Below are 14,977 nucleotides of genomic sequence, written 5' to 3'. Positions count from 1 at the left end.
TTTTACTTGAAGATGCGTTTGCACATCTGAAATTAGCTTTCATTTTGGTCCTCGTGTTACCACAAACTTGTTTAATTATGGAACTCAAGAATTTGTTGCCTACAGTCGTCTGCGACCTTCAGATTGTTATTCTTTGCCGTCATCACCAGGTCTTGCTAAACTATGCAGCCTTGCTCATGTCAAGGTCCCAGGCTGGGAAGAGAATTACGGGAAGGAGGCAGCACACCGTCTTAGTGATCTCATACTACATGGACAGAAATTCGAGGCCATTGTAGAGGAAAAGGATACCTCTGACGGAGAAGTTAGGGGACATGGCACAGGGACTAATCTTATGGTAACTTTGATGGATACAGAAGCTAACATAAGTATCAATGCTCTCATGGTGAAGGTATTTATTATCTGCACACTTTTTTGCCACGTCATAGGAGATTATTCTATCATCTACCATACTATCGCTATTGTGTTTATTTGTTGCATACTTCCCATATATCTGATCTTTATGCACTTGCTACCTGTTCATGCCTAGGACTACCTATTACATCTCGATTTCAAATTTAAACTAAGGGTATCGTTTGTTATCTTTGCAGGAAGGATTTGGTAGAGTAGATGAGAGGAGACAGGAAGATGCAGCAGAAAAACAGACAATTGAGGAGTTGAAAGCATACCAGGAAGAAGCTAAAAAAGAGAGATTAGGCATGTGGGAGAACGGGGATATCATCTCAGATGACAGTGATGAAAATGAATAATCCTCCTGTCAGGAAGGCTGGTGAGAAGCAGTAGTACACATTTTTGTAGCCTAAAGTAATGTAGGTGCGGATAGAATTCAGCAGATGAATTATGAAACTTTGCCACTAGAGAGAAAGAAGAGAAGAAATTGTAAAGTCGACGATTTTCTGTACCTAACTATCAGTAGACGAAATATAACATCATATGATGTTTCCAGTTCTAAATTTTATTCTCTACTTTTAGATAAACCAGGGCCATGGTTGTTTTGATTTGCGGGGATTGCATAGATAAAATGCTATTAATTTGAACAGCATAACACTACTAGGCAACAGTAGTATTAGTTTTAATAGTTAATTATTTAATATCCAGTTGGTTGTATACTTCTGCTACACTGTTTCTCTTACAATGTTTAACTTTGATTAGTTGATAAGATTATCAACCTCAAGGTATATAATAACGGCTACTCTGCAGTGCAGTTGTCATCAACATCTATTCGTGATTTTTAAATAAGAGGAGAATACAATGAAATGAATGATGTTTTTAGTTGTTTCTTTTAATTACGGATACAAGTATAAATTTTTTCACTATAAATATCTAAGTCACTTGCTTTGTATGACTCTCTGGGAACCTCTGAAGCTAATAAGTATTTTTCCTTTGGAACTATGTATAATATCCAAGCCTGCAGAGTGAGACCGCGAACAAATTAACTCTATGATCTTACAAGTAAGAGATGGAAGTCACGATAACTGTTAAAGGGTATAAAATCTTGTTCGGGTCTTCCTCTAATAGCTTAAGGTTTTAGATGGAACTGTTACTTAACAATAACATATGAATATAGTTAGTATTATCAATACCTTCATTGTGTTGAGATGTTGAAATCCAGATGAGCACAAATGTATCCGGAGTTGTCTTCAAACTTGAAACTTGAAAGGATCTGCACCTGACATTTATAAGATAATACAGAGTGAGAATTAAAACGACGAATTTAGTCCCTCCCCTTTGGAATCCTTAAGGAGTACAAGTCGAAAACCAGAACTCTGAAGTTGGCTATCAGAGGTTTAAGCAATTACCGATATGTCTTCAACTCTTCGGATTATTTATAAGAGACAAAGCAGAGGTTGACATCAATTCACATGTCTATTACTACAAGAAAACATTCAATAGAAATCACCCCTTTAATATTGTTTGCGTTTGTGATCGATGTCTGAATATGTGTTTAATACATCGGTTACTAATTGAGGTGTTAGTATGCGCAATACATCGGTTATTTAGTTAGAAACGATGTGTTATGCAGTTTTTTATATCAGTCTGAAACCGATGTAAAAAATATGAACTTTTCTCTACACCCATCTAGAGATTGGTTTTTAAAATTTCTTTATATCAGCGCTAGACCTGACAATTCGTTTGTGTCGTGTACTTTCGTGTCGTGTACCTTTTCGTGTCGTGTACTCAAAGACCAAACATAAATACGACCCATTTAGGATTCGTGTATTTTCGTTTTCGTGTTCATGTATCTTCGTTTCGTGTTGTTTTCGTGTCGTGTTTCGTGTAAAATTGAATATTAATATTAATATAATTAATTAATTAAATGTAAATATTGAATTTTGAGATCAAATATATACAAAATTATATGAAATATAAACATTTAAATCATTTATACTTACAAAATTACAAATCTATGTATTATTTTTAAAGTATTCATTATAATTATACATATTTATATTTACATTAATTTAATTTAGATATTAATATTTATAATAAATATTAATATTTAATTAAGTATATATTTATTTCGTGTATTTCGTGTCGTGTCGTGTCGTGTATCAAGGGGTAAACACAAAATCGACACAATATCTCAGTTGTGTATCTCGTGTTGTGTACCTTTTCGTGTCGTGTACTCAAAATATAAATACCAATACTAAATTTTCATGGCATGTATTATAAGCTCTAACAAAATATATAGGGAAATGTTAAAAGGTATTAAAAGACGAAAATACCCCTACATTATTTTTCTTTTTTTTTTATTGCATATGTCGGGGGGCAGAATTGTCATTTCATGCTTTAGAAGCTCTGGAAACAAAAAATATGATCTGAAAATAGCATTTCCCAATATATATTGTGATGGCCTAAAAAACATTAGCCTACAGCTTTCTAAAAACTCCCGGCCTATGGAATGTTTGCAGCCGCAAAGCCACCTCCGCAGGAAACCTGCTCAAAACTGCTCCTCCCGAAGGCCTTGTCTACGAAACAAAGCAAGCCACAGCTCCTGGAGATTTCAACTCTATGATTCATCCCTTACGATTGACCAGTAGTCATAATCACATGCAAAGTTGCTGGACACGTGTCACAAGGAAAACAATCGTTCATCCCTAAAAACCTGAAAAACTTGCCACCTTACTCCCTTTTATATGACTCATCCTAGCTATTGAGGGATAACTCCTCCCAAAAAAAGGAGGATAAATAGAAGGAGAAATAGAGAGATAAAGGGAGGATATGGTCACAACACACAAACTCTTCCGGTGATGGCACATAATATCTTCGGATATGACTTGAAGTCCTTATCGCCATCATATTGCATTTTTAAGTGCCTTGATTTTTTTCTACAACACATGAATAGCAGCAATTGTAAACAAACCTGGAGGTCATAACGCGTGTTTTACTATTAGGCTTGCAGCTGATTAGGAATGAATAAGTTGTGTGTTTAACACGGCCCAATAGTACCCGACCCATCAATTATATCCTAATCCAAGCCTATTCATAACCAACTTCAAAAATACTATAAAGGGTCATCAAGAGGTGACCATTCGGGCGGGCTGGGTGGTCCAGGCCGGGTTGGTATTTAGAAATTTAAATTCGTAACCAGCCCGGAGATGATGTGGACTGTGCCGGGCCTGACTTGAACCGTGTAAAATAGATTCGTAACAGATACTTTAAGCGTGTCGGGTTGTACTATGTATTGTGCGGGTTTGCGGGCTTGTGCGGGCTGCTTTTCTTTAAATCTTAATTTATGTGCAACCTATCATTTATGTAGTCTTCATAATTCTCAAAAGGTGTACTAGGAGCCTAGGACTTTCTTATTAACCAAGGCAAACAACTGACTTGCTTTTACATTTATAAATTTATATGAACACGTGCACACTTATGGCAAGTTTCAAAATGATGCAATATTAAATGAATAAAGAAGAAAGATACAGAAGAGCAGTTGTTATGAAGTATAATTTTTTTCACTATAAATATCCAAGTTACTTGCTTTGTATGACTTGGGACCTCTGAAGCTAATACAATTTCCAGTTTCTACTTAAAAATATTACAGCTAGGATGTAAAAGTTCACACTTTTCTAGTATTTTGTGAGACAAGTTTCGACTAAATTAATTGGCTCCAACCTCGCAAACCTATTCAAGTTTTATTTTTCACTGTTCATACTCTACGATTTTTATGTATATTATTTTTTACTAATCGAACCCGAGAGTCCAACTCATGTCATTTGAAAATTTGTCAATACCAAAATAATAAACATAATCCGAGCTTTCGAGTCAAATACAATTTTGGTGAATAGCATATGACTGGCATATTCAATTTAAATAGCTGGTAACAAAAAATTATATAATGTCCGTTTGTAAAATCTTAAAACAAGTAACTTATTACTTAAAATGGATAATTGAGTTATAAGTGGTAAATAGATATTTTAAAAAAAAAATGGTAAAAAGATGAATACTTACGGTCTTGTAAATTTGTAAAAAGCAGAAATGCACTCTGACAATTTATTACTCTAAACCAGTGTTGTAAAAATCGGGAATCGGGAAAGATCGGTCGAGCTACTGATTTAGGATTAATTGAAAATCGGGGATTAATCGTGGTAAAAATCGGATGTATTATAATATTAAATTATATTTAATGTATTATTATGATTATATTAGTTATTTATTAACAAATATATATTTATTATATCATAATTTCTATAATTATTCATATTTAAATTAATATAGTATTTTAATTTTAATAAATAATTATATATACTGCAATAAAAAAAAATCGTAAAAATAAATCGGATTTCAAAGATTAAATTTTTAGATCGGATACTTTATAGGGGATTAATCCGAAATTTTTTTAAAAATCGGGAATTTAGATCGGATACTTTATAGGGGATTAATCCGAAATTTTTTTAAAAATCGGGAATTTTTAGAATACGTTTGTAAACGAGATTAATTGGCGGTTCAAGTGAGTTCAGGCACCAATCGTTTATGCAAGTTTTAGCGACAATGTGGCAAACACGAGTTCCTAGCAAGTCTATGTCTCTGTACTTACATTTCTCGCCGCCTTTTCTACTGGTCCTTGTACTTCTCCTCCTCCTTTCCTCAACACAGTCAACGCCACTGTCTCAATCAACTCCTTACTTGGTAATCTCTCTCTCTCTCTCTCTCTCTCTCCCCCTCTCTTTCTCTCTCTCAGCTATTACATCCCGCCGGATTGTGTTTGATATGCGATTGTGTAATTTATCTAAACAATGTTGATTAATATTGGTTAAATATTTTCTGAATTTTCTTGGCTCTCTCTCTCTCTCCCCCCCACTCCCACCCCCTCTCTCTCTCTCTCACAGCTATTACATCCTACCGGAGTGTGTTTGATATGCGATTGTGTAATTTATCTAAACAATGTTGATTAATATGGTTTTAAAAAATTCTGAATTTTCTTGGTGTTTATTGTACTGATCAATTTTTCAAACTATGAAACCACAGTATTATAATTCATCCAAGTCTAGCATTGTAATTTGCGGATTTGCACATGATTATTAGACAGTGGTGGAGCAAAAATATTTAGTCGGGACTAATATATCATTATGAAATGAGGTGAGAATATGCAAGATGACATAGTATAAGGAGATAATAATACATTTGTAGACCGAATGGGTGTAAGAAAGAGTTATGTTTACTTGTAAGATGGGAAGAATAATGGTAATGTGAAGCCAATGAAAGTTTTTTTACAAGTCACCTCTTGAAACAAGTTGGCTTTTGTAATTTCTTTCTTTCTCGCTTGCAATGTTTACGAGATGGTTAAATATATATCGGATCATGTTGCATTATAAACGATTTTAGGCTTCACAATCTGGAAACCAGCTACAAATTTTAATGTCACAGACACGAACTCAAGTAGTACAATCACCTCAAGGTAGTAGTATTAAGTCACCAACATTATTACAGAACTTGCTATCATGGGACATTGTTACGATTACAAAATTACACACTAGTAAATTACAAATTGTTACCAGTATTTTTAATTATCTTTTGTAGTGTACTACAATATATTATTCATTGTATTTATGTGGGAGCTCTGTCACCTTAGAATTTCACTTCCGCCCATGGTGAGATTCAATATTTGTGGCCTGACATTTTTAGAAACAGGTGGGTACGAAAATACTTGTATAGATATTTAGAAAATTAATTCTCAAAAGAAGATGAGGCCCAGGAAATTATAGCCATTTTAGGATCCTTTTATTCAAGCCTGTAAAATCAAGTACTAGATTCAAAAAGTCATCTCCATTAGAATTATATATCATGCAAGTGTCAAGTAGTTAACTCTTATAGTATAATCCTGCACAGTTATACTTTGTTTTTCTTGATCAGGACAGAGGAAAAGCTAATGCAAAAAACCAATTTGAAAGACCTGAAAACCATTGTGATGAAGCTGTTCTGCTTAAGTGTGGATTTAAGATGTTGGGTGCAGACTTCTTCAATGATGCTAAGGTAATTTTGGCATGGAATAGTCTTGTACTTTAAAATTTGGGGGGTACTCAGATTATTCTGGTATTGTTCATTGCATAGATGCTGGAGATTGGTAATGGTGCCAGAGAGCTTAACATCCCTGTAAGTGATGCCAACAGGAAACTGGTTGCTTCTGAAAATGGGGGCTTGCAGGACCCATCTTATTTGATATTTAATCCTGAGTGGAATTCTAAAGAAGCACAAAATGTAAGCAACAGATTCAACTATCCATCAGTGCCAGGTGTGCAGAAGCCAAGTTCTGATGAAGACATTGCTTTTATGACTGTAAGAGCTTTTTGTGATGGCTTAACATGATTAATAAATACTTGCGCCTTTTTTTCTCTGACATGTCACATGCATGACATTCTGGTTGCAGGTTCTTGAACTTGGGCAACTCATTAAGACCAAACAAATTTCATCCGAGGAGCTTACAGGGATATTCCTGAAGAGGCTGAAGAGGTAATAGCCATATGCCCAAGTCCCCGGGCCACCTTGCTAGTCAAGATTGCTTTCTGTGACTGTCTTTCGGTATTTACACAGATATAATCCCGTTCTTGATTCTGTAATCACCTTCACTGAGGAATTGGCATACAAGCAAGCCAAGGCGGCTGATCATCTGCTGTCCCAAGGAGTGTATTTAGGTATGCATAATTTGTGCCCTCAATTTCATGCTGCATGGTTTAAATCAGATAAGGTTTCAAGTTATCAAGAACTATCATTTAGTGTTTTTATTATGTTCAAAGGAGACCAGCTGCTTAGTCTACTCAACTGCCTCTTTATAAGCAACATGTAGTTCCACGAGATTTTCTTGTCCCTTATTTGTTTGGTTTTGCTTAAGCAGTAACTTGAATTTGAGGAGTATAACCTTTGACCTATAAGATACACTTATTATCTTGTTGTCTCCTACTTCCTTGTTAAGGTGGTATGTCGAAATTATTTGTAGAATGAGAGCAACTCTATATTTTACTTTGGTCCTTGTAACTCTGTCTGTGTTTTAAATAAAACAGCTATCGAAATGTCATATTCTTTTCTACAGGTCCCCTTCATGGAATACCTTACGGGTTGAAGGACCTAATTGTGGTGCCTCAATACAAAACAACCTGGGGTTCAACATCATTTAAAGATCAAGTTCTGGACGTAGAAGCTTGGGTTTACAAGAGGTATCACAAAGTTCTGGTACCTGCCTTTGAGTAGTTTCTACATTGAACCTTCAAGCCGGCTTATGTTTGTTTATGGTTTATTTATAATTTACAGGCTGACTACTGCTGGAGCAGTCCTTCTTGCGAAGCTGGTCACAGGATCACTGGCATATAATGACATTTGGTTTGGGGGTAGGACAAGAAATCCTTGGAATATTGAGGAGTACTCGTATGGTTCATCTGCTGGACCTGCTTCAAGCACCTCTGCGGGTATACTTTTGTTGTTTAGTCATTTTAAAGTACAGGGAAACATCAAGTTATCAACTTAGATTGTATGTTCATAAAGTTATATTACAATCTCGAGATATGTATTTACAAAGAAAAGTTTGTGCAGGAATGGTTCCGTTTGCAATTGGTTCAGAGACTGCTGGGTCCATGATGTATCCTGCTGATCGTTGTGGAGTGACTGCATTACGTCCAACTTTTGGAACTGTGGGTCGTACTGGTGTAATGAGTGTGTCAGACAGCTTGGTAGCGTAGAAACACTTAATCTTGCGCATTTTACTCTCCCCTTTTGTTGCTCGATCCCCCTGAGAACTGAGCCTATATTTGATTTTGATAGGATAAGCTGGGACCATTCTGTCGAAGTGCAGCAGACTGTGCAATTATCCTTGATGCGATCCGGGGAAAGGATCCAGATGATCTTTCTTCAAGAAACATCTTCTTTGATGATCCGTTCATGGTAGACATAACAAAGCTAACTGTTGGTTATCTCGAGGATGCTAGCATGGAGGTGACTTCATTTTTTTCATTGTCTTTTATTTAGTTGGCTCAGTCGTCTTTATCTCGATTCTTACAGGCCTCCTGAATCCTCTTTTTCCCTATTTTTAAAGCCCAAGCCAATAGCATTCCCAATTCTGATGATTGGTAGGGCGAACTTCATACTTTACTCATCACGTGCTTTTCATTATTGGTATTATTGTATAGAAAAAGTTGAATATATTTTTTGTTTATTGGTTTTGCCGGGACAGGGTCTGCTGGGTTGCGGGCGGGCATTTTACCAGAGGTTTCTAATCTACCCCCGGAGGAATATGTGCATCTAAAAGATCTTTCATACTGTGTCCAATACCGAAGTTAGTTCTATACATATGACCGGCAACGAGAAAAATAAATGCAATAGCTAAATGATGATGAGCCATATCAGTCAGCCATAAACTTTGCGTTTGTGGATGAAATCCCCCGAGAAGGGTTAGAATGGTGATATAAAATCGGTCTTTTTCCGACATCATATCCATGATTTTTTAAGAAGTTTTTAAGAATTGAAATGATTGACTATGTGCATCTTATATGTTGCGCAGGTTGTTCAAGTTCTCCAGTCAAAGGGTGTTAAAGTGGTTCCTTTTAAGTTGAATTATACAGTGGACTCTGTTCAAGGTATTTTAAACTACACACTAGATGTCGATATGTTGGCTCACTTTGATGAGTGGCAGCGTAACGGAATGGAAGTTGAATATGAAGTTCAAGATCAGTGGCCTCTTAGGCTTCGTCGTGCACGTGTGATAACAGCCGTGGATTATTTTCAGGTATTCTCATATAAGCTGATTTAAATCGGAGGTAGAAAGTTTAGAAATTTTGTCATGTGTATTTAATTAAGTTATGCCTACATACAATTATTTAGATGATGTGAACTGGTGCAGTATTTGAGTAATATACATCCAGGTGCATTTCTTTGAGTAATATACAGCCAGGTACATACAATTATATGTTGATGAGAATTAAAATAATTTGCATTTTTAAGTACTAACATGTGTTATATTCACTTGATTGGGTTACTTTACAGTATTAACTATAATATCCTCGGAAGGAGATAACCCTCTGTTATTTGGGCTTAAGATGGTGCAACTTTTTTAAGCCTGGGTAGTTTTTAGGCATAGATTGGTGCAAAGGAACATGGTCACTAATATGGTAATTTGGTACATATGAGTGGAAACAAACATAGATGTTGTTAGAGCAAGTCCAATACAACGCTTAAGTTGGTTCTATTTCTATGATTTGGGACAAATGTTAAAAAACTCAACTCCATAGGAATTCTATATTTGGATGCAGATATGCATAAATATGCATAAATGCATACTCGGTTCTAAATTTCAAACCAAGGATGCATATATGCATAGCCACATCATCAAATAACCATAAATGAAATGAATCTTGATGTGCTTTAAATGAAACTTAGGAGGGGGGGGGGGGGCAAAATTAATTTGGAACTATTTAGTTGCAAAATCCAACCAGCATTGAAGTTGAAGTTTTATTTTAGCACCAAAAAATATTTTTTGGTGCCAAATTAGCAATGACTATAGCCATTTTGCATCTAGCATTAGACTTGTTATTAAAGATTTGTTTTTAAAATTGTCTTATCTAGGTACATAATTAATAAGAGGAGTAATGCATTCCCTACAACTAGTACATTTTGTTATTACTATATTGTTCAGGACTTCTGAATATAATTAATTTCTACAGGCACAAAGAGCTCGTGGTAAATTGATACGTGAGGTAAGGGAGAGTTTCACAGTTGATGCATTTGTTGGTAGTGTGACCGACCGTGAAAGAGTATGTATGGGTAATCTAGTAGGGCTGCCTGTTATGGTAGTTCCTACTGGATTTACTGAGATCTCTGATCCCCCTTCAGTTGATTCACGAAGGAAAACGGCAGTAACAACGGGTATATATGGACCTCCGGATCGAGATCACATTGTAAGCTTCCTGTAGGCTCTACTTTGCGTTCAACAAGATTTACGGGGTTCTTGTACTATATTCATTGATCACTTCTGTTAACTGCAGGTTCTCGCATTAGCCATGGTTTATCAGTCGGTTACTGACCATCATAAACAGCACCCGCCTATTGATGATATTGGTCTAAATATATCGATTCCCACTCCCCCCAAATTTATCGTTACTCCGAACCCCCAGGCAGCTGCAATGATATCAAACATGTAGACTGTACATATCCACATAATCATAAGTAATCATTTGAATTTTCACCTGGATATATGTAGCAAATTGACTCACATATTCACATTGTTGAATGTATTTTGCTAGGTAATTGTACGTGTATAAATGAATTTAAAGTGATTTAGTGTATTACACGTAGTTGTGATGATGATGATGATGTGATGATGAGAGAACTGATAAGGAAAAAATCATAGTTTGTGGTCTGTAATAGACATTAGATTAAGGACAAAATTTAAAAGTCCTTTATATTATTGTCTGTCATCTTGAAGAAATATTACTCAGGTATATCATTTTTTCTCTAGTTAAACAAACTCACCGCTTTATTTTTTGGGGAGGATATACCGCGATACCAAGAGGTGTTGGGCAGGTATATCAAATCATTTCCAGTTTTTATACAATCTGTAATAGCAGATTAGAAACAATATTTCAGTATTACTTTCCAGTTGATCCACTGTAATTTGATCAACTGTACTTGATTATCTAATCAACTAGTATGTATATACAGCACTAAGATCTACTATAGTTCAAAGAAATGGAGTTCAGCCTTCAGCCTCAAGTCATTTTACTTTGTGGCCTAATTTTTTTTATTACATTTGTATGGAGGATCTTGAGTATCCATGCCAGAAGCAACAAGAGTGAATATGCTCCTCCTGAACCTGCTGGGGCATGGCCAATCATCGGTCATCTTCATCTTTTAGGAGGCAGCAAGCTGTTACATCATTCACTCGGAGACATGGCAGATAAATTGGGACCTGTCTTCTTGCTGCGACTAGGAATTCACAAAACTCTTGTGGTAAGTAGCTGGGAAATTGCAAGAGAATGCTTTACAGTTCAGGACAAAGTCTTCGCTTCCCGTCCAAAATCTCTTGCCGCAGAGATCATGGGATATAACCATACTATGTTGGGATTTCTTCCTTATGGGAGAAACTTGCGTGATCTTCGTAAGCTAGTAATGGTTGAGATGCTATGCAACAGCAGACTTGAAAAGCTCAAGCATGTTCAGGAATCAGAAATCAATTTCTTTATCAAGGGGCTTTATGAGCTGTGGATAAGCAAAGGAGAAGGAAATAACATGCCTGTGGTAGAACTGAAAGAGAGATTTGGAGACCTAACAGTGAATATAGTGGGCAGAATGGTGGTGGGAAAGCATTCCTTTGGCACTGGTGAGGAGTCGAGACGGTTTCAGAAGGCCTTGGGGGATTTCATGCATCTCGTGGGTTTGATCATGGTTACCGATGAATTTCCACTGTTTGGTTGGATAGATTCATTGACAGGATACAAGGGAAAAATGAAGAAGACGGCTAAAGACTTGGATGAAATACTCGAGTTCTGGATGAAGGAGCATCGACAGAAGAGGAAACTTTCAAGCATTGATGAAGTGGAGCAAGACTTTATGCACGTTATGCTGAATGTCATGGATTCTGATCCTTCTGCCCAGATCTCTGATACTTCTATTAAGTCCACTTGCTTGGTAAGTCCAACTACACCTGCTGAAATGACAGAAATTTTACATATGCCTAACGAATCCAAGATTAACAGGAAGTATATATACATCTGTTTTATGGTAAGAAACTCAATTTAGTATAGCCTGTTAATTTGTTTCACTATAATATGTGGTTGTACAATGCACTGCCCTCTACAGAATCTTCTCTTAGGTGGAATTGACACGGTGATGATCACGCTTACATGGGCAGTCTCGTTGCTACTTAACAACCGCCACGTGCTAAGAAAAGTTCAAGATGAATTGGAAAAGCATGTTGGAAGAGATAGGCAGGTAAATGAATCAGATGTAAAGAATCTTTCTTACTTGCGAGCAATTGTCAAGGAAACCTTGCGATTATACCCAGGTGCAGCAATTATTGCTCCCCATGAAGCAAGGGAAGATTGCACTTTAGCAGGCTTTCACATTTCAGCTGGCACGCGCTTATTTGTAAACGTCTCAAAGTTGCAACGTGACCCTAGCATTTGGTCCAACCCCCTGGAGTTCCAGCCTGAGAGGTTTATTGAAAAACATATTGATGTTGACGTTTTTGGGAAGAATTTTGAGCTAATACCATTTGGTTCGGGAAGAAGGGCATGCCCTGCCATCAATCTTGCTCTCCAGGTTCTGCACTTGACACTGGCTCGTTTCCTTCACGGGTTTGAGCTTGGAACTGTTTCGGACTTGCCTATCGATATGACTGAAAATGCAGGCCTTACTATCGCAAAAGCAACACCACTGGAAGTTACCCTCAGGCCCCGGCTACCTCTTTCTCTCTACTTATGAAATCAATTTGTATTTGTGTTTAAACTTAATAATATTATGTTAGAATCTTTTTTATGTACTCTGTGTTATGTTAGAATTTTGTATTTTAAATTTAAATATTGTTAAACGTCTGTAATCTAATGGTTCCGAATTTGGAGGGAAAAATCTGTATTTGAATTTGATAAAAAAAATATGTAAATGGATTTAGGTCGATCCCATGAAACCCGGTCTATTTACAAGCCTAGCTGAAATGATGGTTGCTAATAATTAGACATTGGCATTTTGAAGTTGGATCAAATCATTATGATCACTTCTTGATGCTGAATCTCATGCAAAGGAACGGATGCAGTTTGATAAGAAATATGTTAGGGTTTTTTTCGGTTTTCGTCAGTTTCGATTTTTTCGGTTCGGTTTTTTGTTTTTTCGGATCGGTTTCGATTTTTCGGTTTTTATTTGCTCAGCACTACTTGCAACTAGTGTTTAGTCTAATATTAATGTTTCATTTTTTTTTTAAATATTTTTAAATGATCTAACCATACGGATGTTAAGATCTATTGCCTCTGTCCTTCTCATTTGTTTACACTTTCCTTTTTGGGATGTTTCTTCCAATTGTTTACATTTCAAAATTTTCCAAAAATAGTAAAGTTTTTATAATTTTTAAACTAACGACATCCACTACTTCTCTCCACTATACCCACTTTATACATATAATATTAATCGCTCTCGCTACTTTACTCACTTTTTTAACTTTCCTCCAATATTTTATCATTTTTCTTAAACTCTGTGTCTAACCCAAATGTAAACATTTGGGGGGGACGGAGGGAGTATATATTTTAGTGATATGACAAAAATTTTAGAAAAAAATAAAAGTATTTGGTTTGTTATTTAACAGTCAACCAGTGTTTTGATCAGAATTTTTCACTTCTCTCGGTTCGACTCGGCTCATTTTGATGGAGAAAACTCGTGTTCGGCTCGTTTCGACTCAGCTTGATTTTGTCCGATAAAAATTCGTGTTCAGCTTGTTCAGTAACGAGCTCGAACTCGAACTCGAACATGGTTTTAAGTTTGTTAAAAAAGCTCGGTTCGGCTCGGTTCATCAGAAAAAAATTAAAACTCGGCTCTATTCGATCAAAACTCGGCTCGACTCGGTTCGTGAACATCTAAATCCACGAGCGAAATTATACCCGTTACACGTCAGTCCGAAAAAACTAGCGATTTGATAAAAAATAGTTATTTACTTGTATCTATAAAACCCCCATATACTCTTATTTGTATCAATACTGATGTTACAAACACTCTTTCTTAAAGGCCTTAGGCCAGTTTTGCATTGCCTCCACCTTTCTTGTATCAGCTGCTACCTTTTTATAACTTATTCAACTTGACAAACAACTAATTTTTTTATAGAACTTCAAACACAATTCAGAAATGATTTAAATGGCCCTACATGGTCGGAATATAGATTAGAATACCGTCGAAAAAAATCAAAACAAACTTCTTCAACTGATTAGTAAATAACTCGTTTATAATGCACTGAAAAGTTGCAGGAGCGTTAATTAAGCCAAATGGCATCACTAAGAATTTATAATGCCCAAATTGTATTTTGAAAGCTGTCTTGTGATGTATTTCTCCTATACCCTTATTTGATGGTACACGCTTCTAAGATCCAGCTTCGTAGACATTTTTAGGTACTTGGTGTCACTCATATCTTCTCTAGTTTTTAATATGCACAAATATATTTTCTTTCTTTTTAAACTAAGTTACTAGCTTTTATACACATTCCTTCTTAAATATGTTTTATATCTTACACAGTATCTTCTCTACTTTTTAATATGCACAAATATATCCTCCTCCTTTTTAAAATAAATTACTATCTTGTATACACATTCATTCTTAAATATGTTTTATATCTCACACAGTATCTTCTCTACTTTTTAATATGCACAAATATATTCTCCTCCTTTTCAAAACAAATTACTAGCTTGTATATACATTCCTTCTTAAATATATTTTATATCTCACACAGTATCTTCTCTACTTTTTAATATGCACAAATATATTCTCCTCCTTTTCAAAACAAATTATTAGCTTGTATACACAT

The 14,977-nt window shown here is 35.8% G+C and overlaps 2 protein-coding genes and 1 long non-coding RNA gene across 4 annotated transcripts; 2 read left to right on the top strand and 1 right to left on the bottom strand.

Moving 5' to 3' along the window:
- Nucleotides 1-1,284: 1,284 nt before the first annotated feature.
- On the bottom strand, nucleotides 1,285-1,927 carry LOC141717417 (uncharacterized). The gene is made up of 3 exons (XR_012573639.1): nucleotides 1,797-1,927; nucleotides 1,581-1,666; nucleotides 1,285-1,405 (listed from the first exon to the last, which is right to left on the bottom strand). It is a non-coding gene; the product is annotated as an uncharacterized LOC141717417 (long non-coding RNA).
- A 3,049-nt stretch (nucleotides 1,928-4,976) lies between these two features.
- LOC141717433 (uncharacterized) lies at nucleotides 4,977-10,906 on the top strand. The gene is made up of 12 exons (XM_074519485.1): nucleotides 4,977-5,124; nucleotides 6,349-6,468; nucleotides 6,547-6,771; nucleotides 6,863-6,945; nucleotides 7,027-7,127; nucleotides 7,523-7,646; nucleotides 7,741-7,895; nucleotides 8,020-8,156; nucleotides 8,248-8,418; nucleotides 8,984-9,208; nucleotides 10,143-10,376; nucleotides 10,464-10,906. Exons 1-12 carry the CDS (start codon nucleotides 4,987-4,989, stop codon nucleotides 10,617-10,619), a joined length of 1,869 nt encoding a protein of 622 aa, XP_074375586.1. The 5' UTR covers nucleotides 4,977-4,986; the 3' UTR covers nucleotides 10,620-10,906.
- Nucleotides 10,907-10,919: 13 nt separating this feature from the next.
- On the top strand, nucleotides 10,920-13,100 carry LOC141717432 (cytochrome P450 CYP82H23-like). 2 transcript variants are annotated; one of them, XM_074519484.1, is made up of 3 exons: nucleotides 10,920-12,105; nucleotides 12,277-12,408; nucleotides 12,482-12,665. In XM_074519484.1, the coding sequence occupies exons 1-3, from the start codon at nucleotides 11,167-11,169 to the stop codon at nucleotides 12,527-12,529; spliced, it is 1,119 nt and encodes a 372-aa protein (XP_074375585.1). In that variant the 5' UTR covers nucleotides 10,920-11,166; the 3' UTR covers nucleotides 12,530-12,665. The 2 variants fall into 2 exon arrangements, with proteins under 2 accessions (XP_074375585.1, XP_074375584.1); XM_074519483.1 differs by having other exon boundaries at nucleotides 10,928-12,105; nucleotides 12,277-13,100.
- Nucleotides 13,101-14,977: the final 1,877 nt, after the last annotated feature.

Source organism: Apium graveolens, chromosome 4 (genome assembly GCF_009905375.1).
Source record: "Apium graveolens cultivar Ventura chromosome 4, ASM990537v1, whole genome shotgun sequence".
Classification (NCBI taxonomy): domain Eukaryota; kingdom Viridiplantae; phylum Streptophyta; class Magnoliopsida; order Apiales; family Apiaceae; genus Apium; species Apium graveolens.
The sequence above is the reverse complement of the archived record's forward strand: the minus strand, read 5'-3'. Positions and strand labels throughout refer to the sequence as shown.